The 19,822-nt window shown below is 41.4% G+C and overlaps 1 protein-coding gene across 2 annotated transcripts in view; it reads left to right on the top strand.

Moving 5' to 3' along the window:
- Nucleotides 1-19,822, top strand: part of ATP13A3 (ATPase 13A3) — a 1,430,808-nt gene that overhangs the window by 960,183 nt on the left and 450,803 nt on the right. For both annotated transcript variants that reach the window (XM_069618570.1, XM_069618569.1), the window contains exons 18-19: nt 5,989-6,142; nt 6,262-6,382. In XM_069618570.1, coding sequence (XP_069474671.1) covers nt 5,989-6,142; nt 6,262-6,382 — 275 coding nt within the window. The remainder of the gene's footprint in view (nt 1-5,988; nt 6,143-6,261; nt 6,383-19,822) is intronic.

Here is a 19,822-nt window from a genome sequence, read left to right as displayed (position 1 = left end):
AGCCTGTAAGAAGGGATTGACCACGCTTCTAGAAGTTGGAGCAAGAGGGACGCACAGATCTTACTGTCCAAATCTAAAAATGGATTGGTCTATAATTCTTTGGATCAATCCTTGCGCCCCTCTTGAATATGGGGACTACGTAGGCCATCTGCCAAGACTGCAGAAAATAATTCTGGGCAATCACGCTATTAAAGAGTATTACAAGAGCGTTTTCCCGATTATAGAGATGCGCCTTTAAGGTACTATTAGTGAGGCCATTCGGAAAGGCCTGCCATGGAAGGTTTACAGGAACTCATCAGTTCAAGGATTCTTCCAGCTTCCACCTAGATTTTAAAAGCAGGGGTTACCTCAGTAGGTGCCTGGGGCACTTCAAATTCCTGTTTAGCCTTACCCAGGGCATAAAGACCCGAAAAGTAACTGCTCCATAACTGCATTCGACTCGCAGGTAAAACAAGGGACATTGTATCCATTAATCAGTGACCAGAAAGCACCCACATCCTTACTGATGATCACCAGGAGCATTGATTATGTGTCCCTCAGGATGAGTGCAGCTTTTTGAAATTTGCAAATGTTCCTATATTTTTGTTTGACTGCCATGCATTTCACGCACTGCAATGCCCTTGAATCATTTTTTTTCTATGATGGCTCCTTGTATGAGCTTTCATTGTAGCCAGGGTTTCATCGTAAGCATGTATGTACTTTCTGGTCCATTTCCCAGTCTCAGGAGCAGGATTATTTAACAAATTAGTCATGAGCTACTAATTACTGTGTCAAAATGTTCAACATTAAAGACCTCGAATTTCCATTCCAGTGACGTATATGACATCACTCGATCAAGGCCATTATTTAAAATCCCAATATTATGTGAGATCCAACGAAGAGCATTACAGCAGGTCGTCACTTTCAGGTTAGTGCGTTGCCAACCATTTTTTTCTTTGTATCCTTAGCCTAAGCCCTAAGGTGAAAGTTAGCCCTCAAAATGCAGTGTTCACTACATGCGTTCTTAATAATAATGAAATCAGAGCAGGTTTCAAAAAAAGCTTCGCCTACAAAAATATATTCTAAAGTTGATTCGTTTGTGTCCCAAAACCAAGTTGGTAATTTACTTTCATTACCCTCCATCTGCCCAGTCACCAGTTCAGACCCAGAGAGGCAGTGACACACCACCATTTCACCCGGGCCTGACATTTAAAATCCGGGCTGATAGTATTGCAGTGAATATCCCAAAAATCTCAGTCCATGTCAGGTAAGAGGCAATAGGCGTTTAAATCGCCCGCAAGGATAATCTGTCTATGGCCAGTGGTGGACTGCCATTAGGATACACAATCAACTAGAGCTAGCAGGAATTTCTCCAGTAAGCAGACACCCTTGTGCCAATAGATATTTACCAAGAGGAGGTAAAAATCACCAGGAGCATAGGCTTCCACCGCCAAAACCCCATAAGGGAGATTAGGTAGCTCACGGGTGGTGAAGTCACAAACGGTACTAAAGCAGTAACCAAGCCCCCTGCAGGTCTGTCCCCCCCTACTTGGTTTGGCTGGCTGAGAGAAGGTTAGAAAGCCACCTAACAAAGAGGGAGGTGAACTAGGTTTCTTGCAGAAACACGCAGTTGCACTCTCTCAAAATTGATAGTCAACACTTGAGAGCAAGTGTATGCTACCTCGGGAATTCCATGAAAGGATCTGTAGTTCGTTGTTACTGACACTGAAGGCCAATAACCTAGGTTCATGATCGCCCCAACTTCGGACTCAGTCGGTTTAACATCCGACTGCCATACCCCTTACCAATCGTGATGCCTAGCCCACCCACCATATGTGCGAGAACCATAGTTTGATGTACCAATAGCTAGATTTTCTCTGAAAGGTGCTGCTTGCAACTTGAGACCTTGTCCATACCCCTGAGCGACCACAGATTGGGACTACATAGTGCGAAATATGTAGCGAAACACAGATTCTGTAGGGTTGCCCTTTCTGAAAGGATCAAGTCTGTCACCAATCTTGTACCAAAATACAAAAGGGATTGCTCAGTATCCTGCCTATCAGGAAAAACCACCCTCTCAATGTCTGCAGATAACACACGTAGGGAGGGAATTTCAGCAAATATCAACAGATAAGAAACTTATCCCCCAATAAGCTACAAAGTGCAAGTATATTTCTTCCAAATTGCCCAGTGCAATGGAATTGTGGGCCAAAAATAAGTCCACCATTTGGAACGCTAGACACTGAATTAATCAAATTCACCCCGGGGCATGGGCCCTTAACACCGTCAGTGTTTCTTTCCTGCCTTAGAACACTGTATGGTTTATCCAGACCCTGCCCCAAAATGTTTTATTTCATCTTGTTTGTGGGCCCTTTCAGGAGCATAGTTCACAGGAGCTCCAAACTGTCTGCTAGCTGTCCAGAACTGGATGTCTTCTCACTTTTTTCATCTCAATCCCTCAAAAACAGAGGTCCTGATCTTCCTTTCTACTATTTCTCCCTCTCCATCCACCTCTGTTTTTCCTCTTTCCTTTTCACACTGTGTGCAGTTTGGGCGATATCTTTGATCTTTCCCTCTTTTTCTCTCCATATTTCTTCTATTGCCTGTTCATGCCGTTATGCCTTGTTTAACATTCGCTGTGCTCACGCTTTCATGCCACTAAACGTCTTCTCTTTTCCCTTGTCTTTTCTTGTATTGACAATTGTTCGTCTTTATTGCTTGGTTGCTTGGTCTTCCTGCCTGTCATCTCTTCCCTCTTCGTTCTATTTAGAACTCCTCTGTACACCTTTTTTTTCTTTACCCTCTCAGGCCTCTATTACATCTTCCCTACTTTCAATTTCACTACTTGTTTTTGAATCCCCGTCACTTGTATCACTTCCTTTCAATTGTTTTCAAATGCACTCATGGCTTGGCCCCTCTGTACCTTTTCCTCTCTACTCTTGTATATGTCCCTTCACAGCCTTTTCAATCTCAGAATCTATTTCTCCTGACTGTTCCTAAGCCCCTGTGTGCCTGGTCTCATTTCCGTTTGTTTTCTCTTTTGACCCGCAAAAACTGGAACGCTCTTCCTCTTTCACTTGGCTCCTCTTCATCTCTTTGTATTTTCCAGACTAATCGGTCTTCTTTCCTCATTATCTTCATAAAATTCTGTTGTTCCTCTACTGATGTAACTTTTCTCATTTGTACCCACATGATTGTACTGTTTTTTTAAAGATCTTTTATTGTTCAGCGCCTTTGGCGAAAGGCGCTCTATACATTTAATAAAATACAAATACAATAAATGACTTTCTGCACAATATTGTGTGATAAATCAGACATTATTGAATCCACCTCTGTAGATTTTCTGAATTTCCTGGTCAAAATCCTACCCATATTCACATAAATCTACACGTCCAGTGCAGTCATTGGTGCAAGTGAACAGGATTCCAAAACTATTATTCAAACATTTGACAAAGTGACTTAGTATATCCTCATTCCCCTGCCAGCCACAAATACAATATTTGATGCATCTCAACCATAGCTTAATCCGCCCTATGTAATCATTGTCAGGCAGCACACCTTTATCCTCGTAACACCCCATGAAGAAGTTGGCTAAGGAAGTGGCAGAGTTAGCCCACATTGCCACCCCCCTAGTCTGTTTGCAAAACTTGTTATCTAAGATAAATATATTGTTGGTCATGGTGAAATTCAGCATCTCCTTTAACGTCATGAGGTGCAACAAATAAGGAGCAGATTGGTTTCCAAAAATGTGGTCTATAGTTTCAAGTGCTAAGCTATGCTAAATCGATGTATTTAAGACCTTTACGTTAACGTCTAACGTGACAAGTATATATTCATCACTCCTTTGAAATGTTTCTAGAATTGCTAACAAGTGCATCGCATCCCACAAATAGGATGATATTTAAACCACCTCTGGCTGTAAAATGGTATCTATATATCTAGAAAATCTTTTGGTAACCCACCCTATGCCACTGACTATAGTCCTCCCTTCAGATACGTAATCAAAATGTTTGTGGACTTAAGGCAAAAAAGAAATGGTGGGTAGCCTTGGACATTTGGTTGTAAGAAATGCCTTTTCCTCGTCACTCAGAAGTCCTGTGTGTGCCCATTATTCACCAATTCAGTTGCTTGGGCACTGATCACCTTGCTTGGATTCGACTCTAGCCTTTCGAAACATCATGGTTCTTGGAGGTGGGACTCTTCTAGTCTGATGTAATCTGGTCTGTCCATCACTACAATGTTTCCAGCCTTGTCCGCTTACTTGACAACAATAGTTTCATCTTTACTTAAAGTCTCTAGTGCTTTCCGTTGGCACTACTGACCAAATTAAGACATGGTTCAATTAAATGAATTATCAGTTGAATAGCTGACAGTGGCGTAATGAGGTCTAATTTGCTCTTCTCCTTTTCCTCCTCTTTCCCTGATACATCTGTGTTTTTCCCCTCTCCTCTGACCATCCGTGTTTTACAATTATGTTCATGCATATGACGTGTTTCCTTTGATTTAATATATTTATTTGTTTTTTCTGTTAAAACGTTTTCTCTTATGAATATGGTGAATATACATGGTGTGGAAATGACAACTTGGCATTTATAATTATATCATGTAAGACTGTATTAAGCCTTGATAAGGACCGTCGTGGAGGTTGAAACACATGTCGGCTTTGTGTGTCCAAAGAGCATTAAAACATTTTGAATAGTTGTTACTGTTGTGCATCACTTAATCTATTTTTCCATCTGTGTGATTAAGTAACCCTGGGATTGAGATTTGGAATTTTATTCTTGTGTGTGGGAGAAAAGGAGCGCATGGGCATAGCTTAGTGAGCCTTTAGAAATATCTCCACCTTGGAGAGACACATAAACACAGGCCTCGTTGATCAGCCTATGGCATGAGCACAGAGATGTTTAAGCAAGGCTTTGACCCTTCTCATGTGGACTCTTAGGGGCGCATTATGTAGGCAAAGTCCTGGTTTCCTTTATAAGTATGCAAAACACTTGCCCATTCCACCTTTTGAATTATAGTTGTGAAATGTAAATAAATGACAGGAGTTGTCATATGCTTAATTGAGTGTCCAAGCCAAAAATGTACATGTGCGGATAGAATGCTGATTGCATGCTATGAGTTAGTTTATAATCAGAAGTTCACAGGCAGTATTTCAAGTCCAAAATCAGCTGTGTGAAGTCTAAATATTCACTTGCAAACTGTTAGGTAATCTACATCATTCAGACCAGAGGCACCTAAACAATTTTTTGTTAACTTTCATAATCATGTATATCTATTTTGTGAATGGAAACATGAGCAAGTTCCTTATGACGGCATATCTATATAAACATGATAATATATTTGTAAAAGAAACACTTCCTATGATATTTGTCCAGCTTTTCTTGTGGTGTAGGTATGCGTCACCACTAAAGCAGCTTCAGACACATACGCAAAGGACCGCTTTAAAACGAAACGGGAGATACTAGATTTATTTTTGCACACTCCTATTTCATGTACAGCTGTTCTAGTAGCCACGTATTCAAGAGCTGAACAGTAGCTACTCGTGTATATCCCGTCCAAACTGATCTTGCACGTCCTACATACAAATAATGATGAAATAACAGACGAAATAAATAAATAACAGAAGAAATAAATGACCAATTTGTCAACAAACTGCACTGTCGTAAAATCTACTGATAAGAGCAGCTCTCGAACTCTTTCCAAGCTTGCCTACATGCCTACTGGTGCTAGCAGATGTATTGTTAATTTCAGAACTAGAAATCTGACACACATAAACCTAGGCAGCTTTTTTGGCCTGATCCTTGGTCATTTTAATCAAAACACGTGCAATTTATGACTTCTATCAATTTAAAATGGTTTATTCGAATGTAAAAATGTATCGAATTTATTTTCATATTTAAGAACATTTGGGACTTTTAAATAAAATAAACGTGTTTGCTGAAAAGGAACTAAAATGCTTTTTAAAAGAAGTATTAAATGTAGTCTTTTTTTGTCGTTTTCATGAAGACCTCTTATGAAATTGGAATTGTACGACAGTTTCCGTTTTCCTCTGCATTACAACGCATGGCTGTAGTAGCCAGAGTCCTTGGAGAGAAGAAGATGGATGCTTATGTTAAAGGGGCACCTGAGGTGGTCGCTAGCCTGTGTAAGCAAGAAACTGGTAAGGACCTCCTTTTTTTTTTCTTTTCTTTTTTTTAAAAACACATTTTTGAACACTACATTAGTTAAGAGTTCTGGACAAATCCTGCATGGGTCTCAGTATGTGTTTCTTTATTTCAGTTCCTCTGGATTTTGCAAATGCCTTGGAGGATTACACCAAGCAGGGGTTCCGGGTGATCGCACTTGCTCACAAAAGATTGGAGACAAAGCTCTCGTGGCATAAAGTCCAAAATATTAACCGGTGAGAATAATACATTATTTGGGAAGTTTGTTTTCAAATTGGAAACAATACATTTTGACATGAGCCCATTTTAAAGCGACCTTGTGCAAGAAGATGTAGCACCGTGCTTCCTTATTTTGTTTGGTTGGGGTAGAAGTTGCATTGATCGTAAAAAACAGTATATTCCATTATGTTCCACTGTGGGAAGAATATTCTTACTCTGGTTCTCAGAAACTACGATGTTTCTAGGTTTTGGATTGCTTCTTGGAGCATTTTCTATGAAACAGTTAATTTACAAAGTGGGTTGGGATGTTGTACCTGTGAATCGCTGAACACATTCCTGCACTATTCCAATATCTTCAGTTACTTCAGAAAAGAAAGTGTGATTGAAGGAATGCCACCATTTTCATGGCATCAGAGGAAATATGAAACTAACTGGGAGACGGAGCTCCTCCTTTGTTCTATGATGGCTTTAAATGCCCAGTTATGTAAAAGTTGTGTAAAATAGCTACATCATATTCTAAACTGTCAAGGCTTCTTTTCCTTTAAACCTGAAAGCAGTGAAATGCCATTCTTAAATGATTTCATTTTATATGGATTTTTTTCTTACTTACGGAACCAGTTTTCCTCCATTTCACATTCTAAACAATCCCTATAGAGATCTCACAGATGGGGGATGTGCAGCATTTTTTGCCAATTGTGCCCCTGCGAATATGCTGCAAAAACGACAGCACTTTTTTTGTTGGATTTTTGGTCTGCCAAATGGGAGGAAAAAATTGAGTTTTCACTTAGTTTGCTGAAAAGACATCTCTCAAAAAAAAATAATTAGCAATATTCTTTTATCATCAAAATAAGTAGGAAGCTCTAGTTTAAAGGTATTTACTTAAGTTATTTGCTAACTTTGCTAGGAAAGAAAAGTGCACATCTATTACTTCAGCTTTTCTTGGCAAATTAAGTGAAAACGTTTCACTTGCAGTCCCTTTACTGACCTTTTTAAAAATCACCAATTTTGTGATTTATTCAAAATTGAATGCACAATTTAATAAAAATGGCAATGTTGCCAAATGTTCCACACCTCTGCGCAGAACCTGTTTTAAAGGCTACAAAATCTCTAAACATTACTAAGCAATCCCACGCTCTTGTAAGCATAGATCATATGTCATGCTAATAAGCTGTGGACAACTTGGATGAAAGTCCAAAAGAAGCCATCCCTGGTGAAAAAATTAAAATCACCATTATGTGTAAGCCCACTCCTAAGACACGAATTGATGAGGCAGCGGAAACTCTCAGCCCGGCAGAAACATCAACCAGTTGGAACTGGCTAGCTGGAGTTCTGGGAGGACACAAAAGCTAATGCCAGTAGGAGCTAGAAGATTGCGAACTAAACATCATATCCTGGAACACCAGAGGATTCACTCATTTATATAAGGACTCCTTAAACTGGACAGATGGCAGCACTATGATATGCCTACAAGAAACTTGGAGATCCTGTTGCCCGATATCAGAGGACTTTGAACTGGCTATGAATCCCGCCATAGTGAGAAAAAAGGGACGTCCCTCCGCAGGCCTGTTGACATTAATTAGAAAAAACTCTGGGTGGAAAATTGTGAAATCAATCAACCATTCAGCTTTCATTCAATAGACAGTGATTGAATCTAAATGCAGCGCATCTAACAAAATCAAGCAACTAAATCTAATCAATGTCTATTGGCACCATGCCCTAGCAGGTACAACTAAGTTTATAAACATGTTATGTGAAATAATCAATGACATCAATAGTACTTATGAAGATGCAAATATTATTCTTTACAGTGATTTTAACCTCGACTGTAGAAAAGTGGAGAACTGCAGTATGGGTACGAAAAATATCCGGCAAAGAATGGTTGCTGGATGGTGTGCTGCGATGGACGAAAGAAACTTAATGATGGCAAATGGCAATATCAAGGGTGACATCCCGGCACAGATAACTTGGAGCAATAAGATACAGTCTTCAATCATCGACTACATTTATGTATCAGGAAATCTGAACAACCGAATTGTCTCCTTGAAAATATGGATATCACCCTGGAGCGGCCACAGCCAACTTAAGTTATCACTTTTGTGTTAAAAAAGAGCCAAGATGGAAAAATGGCGTCATAGCGTTGTTGTAGAATGTAATCAAACTTGGTTGAAAATAAAGCCAAAGGAGGTAAAACCATTGGTTGACACATATATAAAACATGCAAGAGGACCTATGGAAAACAAAGTGGAGTATTCTTACCTGCTGACCCAGTTCACGTACCAAGCCCAAGGCTTAAGAAAGGGTGCTTTCAAAGTACTGCACCAATATGATACAGAACTTGTAAAGAGAAGACAACAACTGCCAGAGAGCTAAGACAACATGCCAGCCTAGCAAGTGAGCTAAAACATCTAGCAAAGAAAGCGAGCAGACAAAAGTATAAAAACTGGCTGATTTCTCACAAGGCGATTCTTTATCAACAGGATACAGAAAAGATGATGGTCAGTCTGAACAATAAAAAATCACAGGAATTTTGGAAACTCATAAACCACAATAGCTGTCAACAACAAGCCTTATAATCATCTATGGTTTTGGAGCACCAGTGGGTTTAACACTTTGAAAAGGTGTATGAAAAGACTGTTCTAATACCAGAACCAAAGTTGCCAGTCCTAGCTAAATGGGACCTTCAATTCGATCTTGATGATATCGTCCAAAGCATTCAGCGTTGCAGCTCATCTCGGGCACCTGGTCCTGACGGATTGACAAATCGGATACTAAAACAGAATCCAGAAGAGTGGGCGTCATTGTGCCTAACACTATTCACAAACCTAACTCACACAAAGACAATGCCATTGAGTTGGAAGAGTGCGATTGTAGTCCCAATATTTAAAAAGGGAAATCGAGCATATCCCAAGGACTACAGACCCATAGCCCTCTTAGATGTGTGGGCAAGATCTACGCAACTCAGCTGCAAAAACAACTACTGAATTGGGTTATGTCAAGTGGGCATTCTGACAGTCGACAGATGGGTTTTTTGAAGGGTGGGGGATGCGGTCTAAATCTGGTGACCCTTAACCTCTTAAAAATAGAAGCCATTAAAAACCACACCAACATATATTTGCCTTTCATTGACCTGTCACAGGCATTCGACAGCATCAATAGAGAACTCCTCTGGACTAAAATGATTGCTTGGAAGTGCCCTGAAAGTCTTATTCAGGCAATAAAAGAACTTCATACAGATCCTGTAATAAGAGTACGACTGGACCAGACAGGTAAATTATCGGAACCTATAAAAACTCATCGAGGCGTCAAACAAGGATGCCCCTTGGCAGCAATAATGTTCAACCTGTTCATTTCTGATATTGGCGACAACTATGTGGGATAAAAGATCTACCCTCTAAAAATCAATGGCAATGAAATCAATTGGATCCTATATGCAGAGAACTTGGTCCTACTTGACACCGATTGGCCTGCAGCGGAAATTAAATATTCTACAACATTACATCTTTCTTAATGGTCTAAGTGTGAACACAAAAAAATCTGAAATACTGATCCTCCGAAACCTTCAAAAGAACGGAAGATCGAAACTAACTAGAAACTTCACTTGGAAAATGGGCAAGGAGCCAATTGAGCTGGTTACACAAACTATGTACTTGGGCATGTGCATTAGTGCCAGTATTAATGATGCACCTCCAGAAAACTAGAGCTAAATGCAAGCAACTGACTGTGCAAGCTTGTTTACTAAATAAAAAGTTCGGAAAATGTTCCCTAATTCCAGCTATAAACTTTTACAAGCTAAAGGTCGTACCTGCATTGATACATGGGGCGGAAGCGGCTTTGGGATGCTATCCAGAATGTTGGTCTTAGCTGGAACACTCATTCTGGTCTAGGGTTCTCTGGCTTCCCAAAGGTTTTCCGACAGCTTGTATAAGACATGAGCTGGGCCTAGTGTCAATCAATGCAAGAATTTTTTGGAACACCTTGAACGAATATCGTAAAATGCTTGGAAGCCAGATAGCACCTCAATATGCCATAATGAAGTGTCCTGAAAACGGCAAAAGTGAGAGCGTTGTATTCATGTGGGCTAAACGCTGTGAAGAAATCTTGTAGGATAAATGCAGACTTCTTGATGTTGACCAATAATCCTAACAAAGCTATGCTGTGGACCCAGGATTGGATCGATACTGGGGACATCCGTAGCAAATACAGAGCTATGAGCCAGGTGCCATTTGAAACAAAAAGGTTTAATGTAGCTCAAAAATATCTTGAGAAATTTCCTGGAACCATACGAAGATCACTATTCTTAAAATTTCAGTTAAACCATATACCAACAAGAGAAAACCTGAAGTTTTGGCCCATGGATAAGTCTGTGGACATATCATGGTGCTTGTGTGGAGATCCCTGTGAATCATTGAAGCATTTGACTTTAATGTGTCCAGCACTAACTGAAGACCAAAAGCAGCACTTAGGACCTTTTATTGTAGAAAGGCCAACTCTAGACGTGGAGGATTGGTGGCAGGAACTATTTAGTGACTCAAATCGAAAAATGACAATTAAATTAACGTTTTTTTTCGAATTTGTTTTTTAAAAGTTGATAAACACATGATTATGATGTCACTTACGAAGCTGCTTAAAAAATGGCATGCTTAAGCTGCCAACCTCTCTGGACTAAAAACACATTATGTTGGTCAAAACTATGTATTATGTTTTATGTGGTATGAATTGTTCTGGTATATGATTCTTGTTCCTTTTGTTCGTTCTTTTTAAAGGTTTGTAACAAACCAATAAAAAAAAAGTCATGCTAATAATGTAGATACGCCTAATCCATTCAAGGACATTTCAACATGGTCTGACGTTTGGTACTTGTGGTGAATCGTGGCTCCGCATTCCACACAAGTGATGGCAACGCTAGCGACGCTACGCTACCTGCTGGAGCGTGATGGCACAGCTCACGATGCGTGGAGGAATGGATGGGCATCCACCCCTGTGCTGGAATACTGGGAGCCGGGACGGCGGCATGCTCCGCTCTGAAGGATTGATGTCGGTGAGTGAAGATGGCAGAGAGAGATTGCAAGGCCTCAGAGGAAAGGCCCATGGCTTTTTCCTTTCGGCAGCGCCGGGAGAAGTCCCAGATGTTTGCAACAACATAGCGACTACGGGAGGGCCAGGTTTCATATCCCCATAGAGGAACCTGGGGAAATGTGAAGATGTACTCGAGGACAAGACAATGTTCTAAAGAAGCCCAGGATCATAGAAGAATAAATAAAAGGACATAAAGGAAGTGAAAATACAATTGAAGTAATGGAAGCCCAACTGGGCAATATAAAGAGAGCCTAACACAGGAAGACCAGAGTGTAAACACCCTTCCAGCCAATCCTGTAAGCAGGGCTTATCTCTAATCCGCCTACGGGATGAGGACGACTCTAGCTATAAAAGTAAAGCCAGCTCATTCTGAACTTGTCTCAGTCAGCGACATGTTCCCTGTATTTGTCTCCAGATGCTGCTGCATGAAGAGGAGCTGTATCCTGAAGGAGGATTTGCTGCTTGGATGAAGGAGCCTGGACTACCCTGGAGCTCTGCCTGCCTGGAAACTGCCTACCTGGAAAGGGCACTTGAAGTGACTGAAGGAAATTGATTGACCCAGGGGGAAGCAGAGAGTACCCCTGCTGCCCACCTAAGCCAAAAGGGTAGAAGAACTGACCGTTTTGAAAAGCTTGAGAAGAGGCTGAGGAAACAGACTAACCATGGATGAACAAGGAGAGTACCCGTACAGTCAGAAAGGTGAAATAGCTTATCGACCTGAGAATCCTGAGAAGAGGCTAAGGCAAAACCTTGCTAAGATCCTGGTAGAGAGAGACCAGGAGAGAAGCAGGACCCCTGAGAATAAAGAGAGAAGGAAGATAGACTCCTTAAGGAAAGAGGAGTCACACCTAGAGAGAGCGAGATGAACCACTCAAAGGACAGAGATAGAGAACCAAAGCACAGGACCCAGCTGATCTCTCGTCTAAGAGGCCATGCACCTAGAAGGCAACTACAGGTCCCAGTTTGATTACTTCAGATAAGCGGTCCTGTTTGTCTATCTGAGGAAACCATGAGAGAAAATCTCTTTTGAATTGTTAGACTTTTGTTATTAAGGGAAGGACTTGAAGTTGGATATTCTGCCCTCAGTAATTTTCACCCAAGGAAAAGGATTTTAAGTTTAGATTCTTCATTGCAGCCTTACGTTTAGCTATTTTGACAACTCACTTTCAAGGAACCTTTGATTCAGTAAACCTTTGTTTTATGTTAAAGGATTAGTTGTGACATGCAAGTTTTCATTCAGAGTTTTAGTACTTTGGGGCACATTTCTACTTCTTAGGTTAAGTACAGGATGGACTTCTAAATCATTTATGTTTGAACACTTTACTTTATTCTTTAAACCCTGTTTTGGCTACACCTGCTTAATAAAGTATTTTCTTTAAGAAGACCCCCGAAAGTCTGAGACCCTTCTGTTCAGCGTAACGTGAACCAAAGAGGCCTTGGTGGCATGCAGCAAAGTATGAACAACCCATAAACACCGTCTTCATCAACAAGTCTAGCTTCAGGCATTTTTAGTCGGCTCATGGCAGGTAGTAGAGCAATGCTACCACTGATAGAACCTAGAATCTTCTCCTGCAAAGCTTGTTAATATGAATGCCATCAATTCTGCTTGTAGCTAGGATGTCCTCTGTGGGAAAAGTCACTTCACCCCCTGCTTGTAGTTTTCAAGTAGAGTCAACTATGTAAAACAAGCTACTACCTCTCTTCTTCCTCAGTTTGTATGCCTATCATTTTTCCTACCGGTTCCCTATGCTGTTACAGTGCTAAGATCTTTGAGTTGATGAATATAGCTACACCCAATACCTACACATTTCTATAATTGCTGAAGCTGTTGAGGTACATCAACTGAAGGATGCCAAATTAGGAGATGAGCATTAGCAGGGTATAATGCGCCACTTGTACTTGTCAGAGTGCAAGGTGTCAGGATGTAAACAATGTAAAAGAAAAAGTAAAATGCTTACCAGGTCACTATTTCATAATCTACACCTTATACTATGCTTTTGAATACAGGATTTTCGAGATTAAAGCATTCTACGTCACTTTTCTTTCTTGCTTTTTGTTTTATTTCGAATCTAGATTTGTTGATATTTTGGGTGGTCTTGATAGTGATATAGCACACTATTTTGCTGAGTTAATTATACTTTGTGTTTCGCCGACTGTTAAGGGATGTAATTTGTTCATGAGTGAAACTCTGTGAAGGTAGAAATCATGTGAACTAATGCTCCTCTATGCAGTAAGTAGACACCGGTCAGGAGTACAAATGGTATGTACAAGTTTATTATTCTTAAATTCAGGTTAACAGTAAAAGAATATAGAGCATAGGGAACTGTTCACTCCACCACCAGTCATTCTGGTCTAAACTGACTTTCTCTGAACGCACTGGTCCGAAACCACACCAACATTCCACTCACCCATGACCACACTCTGTGACGATCCTTCAGATCGCATCACTTCTTCCCAGCGGAGAGCCCCTCTCCATGAGGTTAGGGAGGTGAGGCTGCTGATCAGTAGTGTCCTTGGGGCTGGTAATATGCGGGAGGATCCCATGGAGATGGACTACTCTCTTGGGGATAAGGACGCGATCAGGAGGCACCGCCCCTTTAAATCCAAACCCGGTAGACTGGCGTTAGGACCTGAAATTTATGGGTCTAAACTCCTGTCTAAAACAATGTGTTACTGTGAAACACCGAACTACCCTGATGGTTTAGGTCAAGGGTGTCCAAAATACGGCCCGCGGGCCACAATGCCGCCAGCCAAGCCATTTGATGTGGCCCGCAAGGCTCAAGCGAGTCTGTGGACCCGATTAATTTATTCATTTATGCAATGATGGCTGTTTAAGGAACTCCTTTAGACATTCCATGAAACTGAAAGCAAAATGGGATAACAGTGAATAGTAAGAACTAAGAACACCTACCTCAGCAATTGAAAAGATACATTGTCCATAAGGCCAAGACCCAAACTCCCTGAAATGCCATAGAAGGGAGTTCGCTTATCAACCTTGGAAAGTATAACAGAGGGGCCTAAAAGGTTCGAGACACGGGGATAGTTTGTTCTCCTTCTCTATCCAAACATCAAATAAACCCCTGCCAAAGAATAGAATGACTGTACTCACCATAGAATGATCTAGGGCTGGTCTACCGAGCCAAACGCCAATCATCTTCTGTCGACAGCACTGTTTCCCACTAGTGATTGGTCAACACCAGATTGATTTATACTGTTGCTTCCGTACAGACTTAATGAGAACGCTTGTGTGTCGGAGGAATCATTTAGGTGGTTCTAGTTGTTAATTGGGAACTTACTATTCCGGCAACTTCCCTTTTTTATGAGGGGATGCCCCAGGGGTCGTCTCTCTCTCCCGAGTGCTTTTTAACATTTACATTCGACCATTGATGAGCATCTTCCCTAAGTTTGACTTGAGCTACCACTCATATGCTGACGATACACACATCTACGTCAGAGTAAAGTCCATACCGGAAAAAAAGTTGGATGCTTGAAAACAAGCTCCAACTTAATCCCTCAAAAACCGCGGTTATTTTCTTTGGTCCAAAAAATCCATTGACGGACTTCCATTTCATGTCCTGCCTTTTTTGACGTTCCAAACCCCTTTGCTTTTAAGGTAAAGAATTTAAGTTGTATATGGCAGGCAGCATTAGTTGTAATTCCCATGTCACTGAAATTGTAAAAAACGGTTTATTATCAACTCAGATTGTTGAAACCTCAATCAGATTACTCGGTAGTTTTGGGGACAATGGTTAATTCCAGATTTGACTACTGCAGCACTCTTCTTCTGAGTACTCAAGCTGGCCAGTTGCATCGCCTTCAAGTCGCCCAGAATGCTGCAGTTAGGCTTATATGTAATCTTCCAAGATTTTGTGTCCTTGTACTGGAGGAATCTACATCGACTGCTGGTACAACAGGGGATTGAATGTAGGACCCTGTGTTTAGTATTCAAATGCGTTCACTGCATGACTCTCAGCTACCTGGGCTCTAAAATCAATCCTTATTCCTCGCACCCCCTACGATCGATGAAACAAAAACTGTGAATATTCCCTTTTCTCACTTTGTGTTTCGGGGAGATCAGTGTTTTTCAATTGGAGGTCCTCACCTCTGGAATTCACTGCCTGCTCAACTTCAGAAGATAACCTTTTTGATTCTCTTCCAAACAATGTTGAAATCCCATTTGTTTCTATAGTTTTGTTTTTTTACAGTCTTATGATGTTTCTTCTGTGATTTGAACATCTGTGCCTAGATGCAGCTTCCACCTGGTTCCCTACAGATTTGTGTGAAATGAATCCAGATCCTTTAAAGAATCCTGTCTTTTCAGCTCATGTTCTTAACATCGCCTTCCTCAGAGATAAGAAAATAGTTAACATTGTCATTTTCTTCACAATTAAAAAAGACATGAAATTGGAAAACCCTTTGAGTCTGTAAACTATAAATAGAGAAAACCGTGAATCAGTGTGTAATCCGGTTCCCATTCTAGTTCCATGGGAGTGTGGTGCTGGAGAGTCAAAGGACTCTGGCGAACAGGTTCATCGTCCCAGTGTGGGCAGAGTGAGAATTGTGCAAAAACCGAGAGATTGTGAAAACCTCCATATGGGAACAACAAATCTTATTCAGTACCTTTAGAGACATTGGTGAACCAGCTAGGAAAAGGCAGTCATTTTCCTAGCCCCACGAAAACTTTATGCATTGGTTTAGTTTCTGTTAGGGGATGGAAACCCAAGAACATTTGTGGAACCTTTGATTTGGACAACCTGAGAGGCGTTTGGATGCTTCACATCCAGGAGAAGGGAGTCGTTCTCCTGGATTATGAACAGTAGCTGGACTTTATGGCGTTTTGTTGTAGTTACAGGGAAAGAATAGGAGCCTTTGTGACAGGGAGAGTGCATTTTCTTTTTTTAAAATCTTTGTTCGCTTGGTTAAGCAAACCTTAAACACAGCTACATATTTACATAATCACAATATAAAAAGGATAAATACATGTCTCATACAAATTAGCATATAGTGTTAAGTTAATCCAAATGCAACTAAAGATCCAATAAAATAAAAATGGAAAAATTAATTCAATTAAAAACATAATGAATATGATTACGCCAGACTTATTCTAATAAATACCAAAGTCAGTTCAATCTAAAAAGAGGGGCAAGGCAGTTTTAGAAAATGTGATATTTTATTCCATATGTGATATGCAGCAGCAGTTATAACTGTTGATTCGGCTCTATTGAATGAGTTGCAGAATTGGTCTGTTTCTTTAAATTCTATCTGCTCGACACATTTCCCATAACCTTTCACATACAGGGAATTTAGACCAGGACATTTTGTCAAAACATGGCAGTCCGTTTCAATTTCTACACAACATATGCGGCAACGTCTCGGGTCATATGGGATATTCTTCCAGGCCCCCTGATATTCCAAAGTGGGTAATAAGTTATAACGCAGATATGCAATAAATCCTTTTTAAGTTCCAAGAGCAAGGCTTGGTACGATGGGTAAAAGGTACATTAAATAAGAAGCTTTGGGACAAAAAGATCTTTGATCTCCTCAAAGCAAGCTTATCCAAGTTGCATACTCTGTCCCTCACTCTGGACCTCTGTTTAAGGATTTGCTCTATGTTGGGGAGTTTGCAGACCATGAGAATAGGCATTTCCAGAAGAGTTCAAAGGGAATAGGCTGATTGCTCCAATTCAAGAATAAAAGGATTTGTTCTATTTATGGGGTCACAGTTCCCCAAGATACTCAAAAGTTCATTTGAGTTACACACAGTAGATGTCAGCTTGAGGTAAAGAATAGTACGTTGAGAGAGAGAATACACACCAAAATACATAAGGCTTCTACAGGTAACAACCTCAGCAAATCCATTACAGAGCGTAACATTTTGGCCTCAAATTTGTTGAGCCACTTGACCTGACTCCAAGGAAGGACCTGTAAGCCATAAAGTATTGCTGGAATAATACTTGTTCGGTAGATGGTAAATAGGCCTTCTAGATTACTGCGTTTACTGGCCATGTACTGTTTGATGACTAACCATTTTTTCCAGGTCTTAGTAATTCCACATTCAAATGGATTGTGTCCTCCAACGTATTCCTTATCTTTGATATTTTTTCCAGTAGAGGGCGCTGCGTGTCGATAACAATCAAATCGATGTCCCTCAAAGGCCTCCGTCTTGTTATCGACGTCATCAGTGGTATAAATAGTCATGCGCAGCGTCCGTTGCTCAGTTCCGATTTTCCATGCTTCATGAGCTTCGGGAGCGTCACACTCGGTTCTGTGAAGAGAACAAATTCTTCGAGTTTTTATCAAGAAAACCTTCGATTCCTTGGTATGAGATGGCCTCTTTGTCGGATCCATCTACGCCCGATCTGGCTTAAAGTGCAGAGATTGTGGGGCAAAGAAGTCCTTCACAGACCCCCGCAGGGTCTGCCTGTCGTGCCTCGTGGCAGAGCATCCCTGTTCGGAGTGCCAAGATGTGCCTATCGATGACGGCGACAGCCTTAACGGAGCGCAGAGGGAAGCTGGAGTGAGGTAGGCCTAAAAAATCCATTACCCCTTCCAAATTTACCTCAGATGAGTCGAGACAGCCGTCTCCTCGACGAAGGAAAGACTGCCGATCTAGATCTCGAAGCGGATCGCATCACTCATCCGCTTCGAAGCACAGTAAAGAAAGGTTGCCACAGATCACCTCGACATCATCCTCCAGCTCACTGGAGAGAGTAACATGCCCTAACAAAAATAGCTACCCTGCTCAGTGGGAGGAATTTCATTAAAACAACTATGAAGGTGTTCAAGAACGCAGCCCTGCCACCCTTGGAGACGCCTAGAGGCGATACCTCAGGAAAAAAACCTGGTAGAGACAAAAGCTGCGAGTCGTCGTCCTCGGCAAGACATACTCCTCGAGAGCATGACAAACCCTGGAGTCGAGTCAAATCCTTTTCGACGCACAAGGCGTCGACACTGTCGACTCAAACGTTGATGCCGATAACTGCATCATTGACGCCTTCGGCACCTCTGTTGAAGGAAAGATATTTGACACGTCGATTGTGTCGACGCTGATCACTTCGATCCTTTCGATGACTTTGTCGAAAATGTCGAAGCTGTTGTCAATTCTATCGACGTCCTCGAGGCCAATCACAAATCCATCGAGGCCACTACCTTCTACATCAACAGTGAAAAAATTTAACTGCCCTATAATGACTGCTATAGCTCCTTCCTCATTGGAAAATAGCTACACACCTCTAACACGCTCTGATTATTTCAGAGCTTTATCCTCAATTTATGAGAAATTCAGAGGATTCAGACACAGAAAGACCCTTTGGTCTAGAATGTGTTAGACCTCACATCCGAGAAGAACTAATTCCAGAAGAGGTCAAATTGAAAGATCTGCAGGATTCCTTGCAGGAAGCAAGCGGAATAGATACCTCCCCAAGGATAGATTTTAGGAAGCCTGAACCAGGGGAACATGCTGAAGGTAATTATAGGTCACTTATGAACAGGGTCATGGAATATATGGGGTGGTCTAAGCCTGCACCCGTATATGAAAAAGATGACCTCACGGACATACTTGATAGAGGACCACAAGAAGATCCCATCGTACCCTTTCACAAGGCTTTACAGAAAAAAGTGTCCAACAATTGGGAAATGCCGGAGGTTATTCCTGCAGTCAGTAAGAAACTGCCAGCAAAATATAGAGCTTCATCTGCAGACCCTCCATACTTACCTAAACATTCAACCCCAGAAAGCTTGGTTGTCCAGGCTGCAACTTCGTCAGGAAGACAAACTGCATATCCCACAATCCCGCAGGATCGTGACGATAAAAAGGTTGACGCCATGGCCAAGAAAGTTTTCTCGGCATGCAGCATGGCGCTAAAGTCTGCAAACGCCACGTGCACGCTGGCAAGATTCAGCAACACACTTTGAGAGTGTGCTTCAATGGCGGCTGACCGTCTCCCAGAAGGGGAGAAACGAGACGATTTCTTGAATATTGTCAAGGACGGGGAAGGATGCGATATGTGAATCCCTCCAAACCGGTTTCGACTCTGTTGACAGCGTCAGCAGAGCCATGGCGGGCCAGTACCACAATCCACAGATTTGCGTGGTTGCAGAAATCTAGATTTGCTCCTGATGTGCAATCCAGACTTCTGAATATGCCCTTTGATGGCACCCATCTATTTGGTAAAAAAGCTGATGACAATTTGGAGATTTTGCAAACTTCCAAATCCCTTGGAGCTGCAATTAGACAAACTCCAAACCACCCCATATGTACGTCCTGGAGGGTTAGGTCCTTTCACTATTACTCCGCATTCGGAAAAGGCAGAGGACAGCCCGCTCAAAGGGGCCAGAGACCATTCACCCTTTGTGGACAGGGCAAAGTCTGCATCTGCAGG

The sequence above is a fragment of the Ambystoma mexicanum genome, chromosome 10, assembly GCF_040938575.1.
Source record: "Ambystoma mexicanum isolate Mex_15411 chromosome 10, UKY_AmexF1_1, whole genome shotgun sequence".
NCBI classification, from domain to species: Eukaryota; Metazoa; Chordata; class Amphibia; order Caudata; family Ambystomatidae; genus Ambystoma; species Ambystoma mexicanum.
The sequence above is the reverse complement of the archived record's forward strand: the minus strand, read 5'-3'. Positions and strand labels throughout refer to the sequence as shown.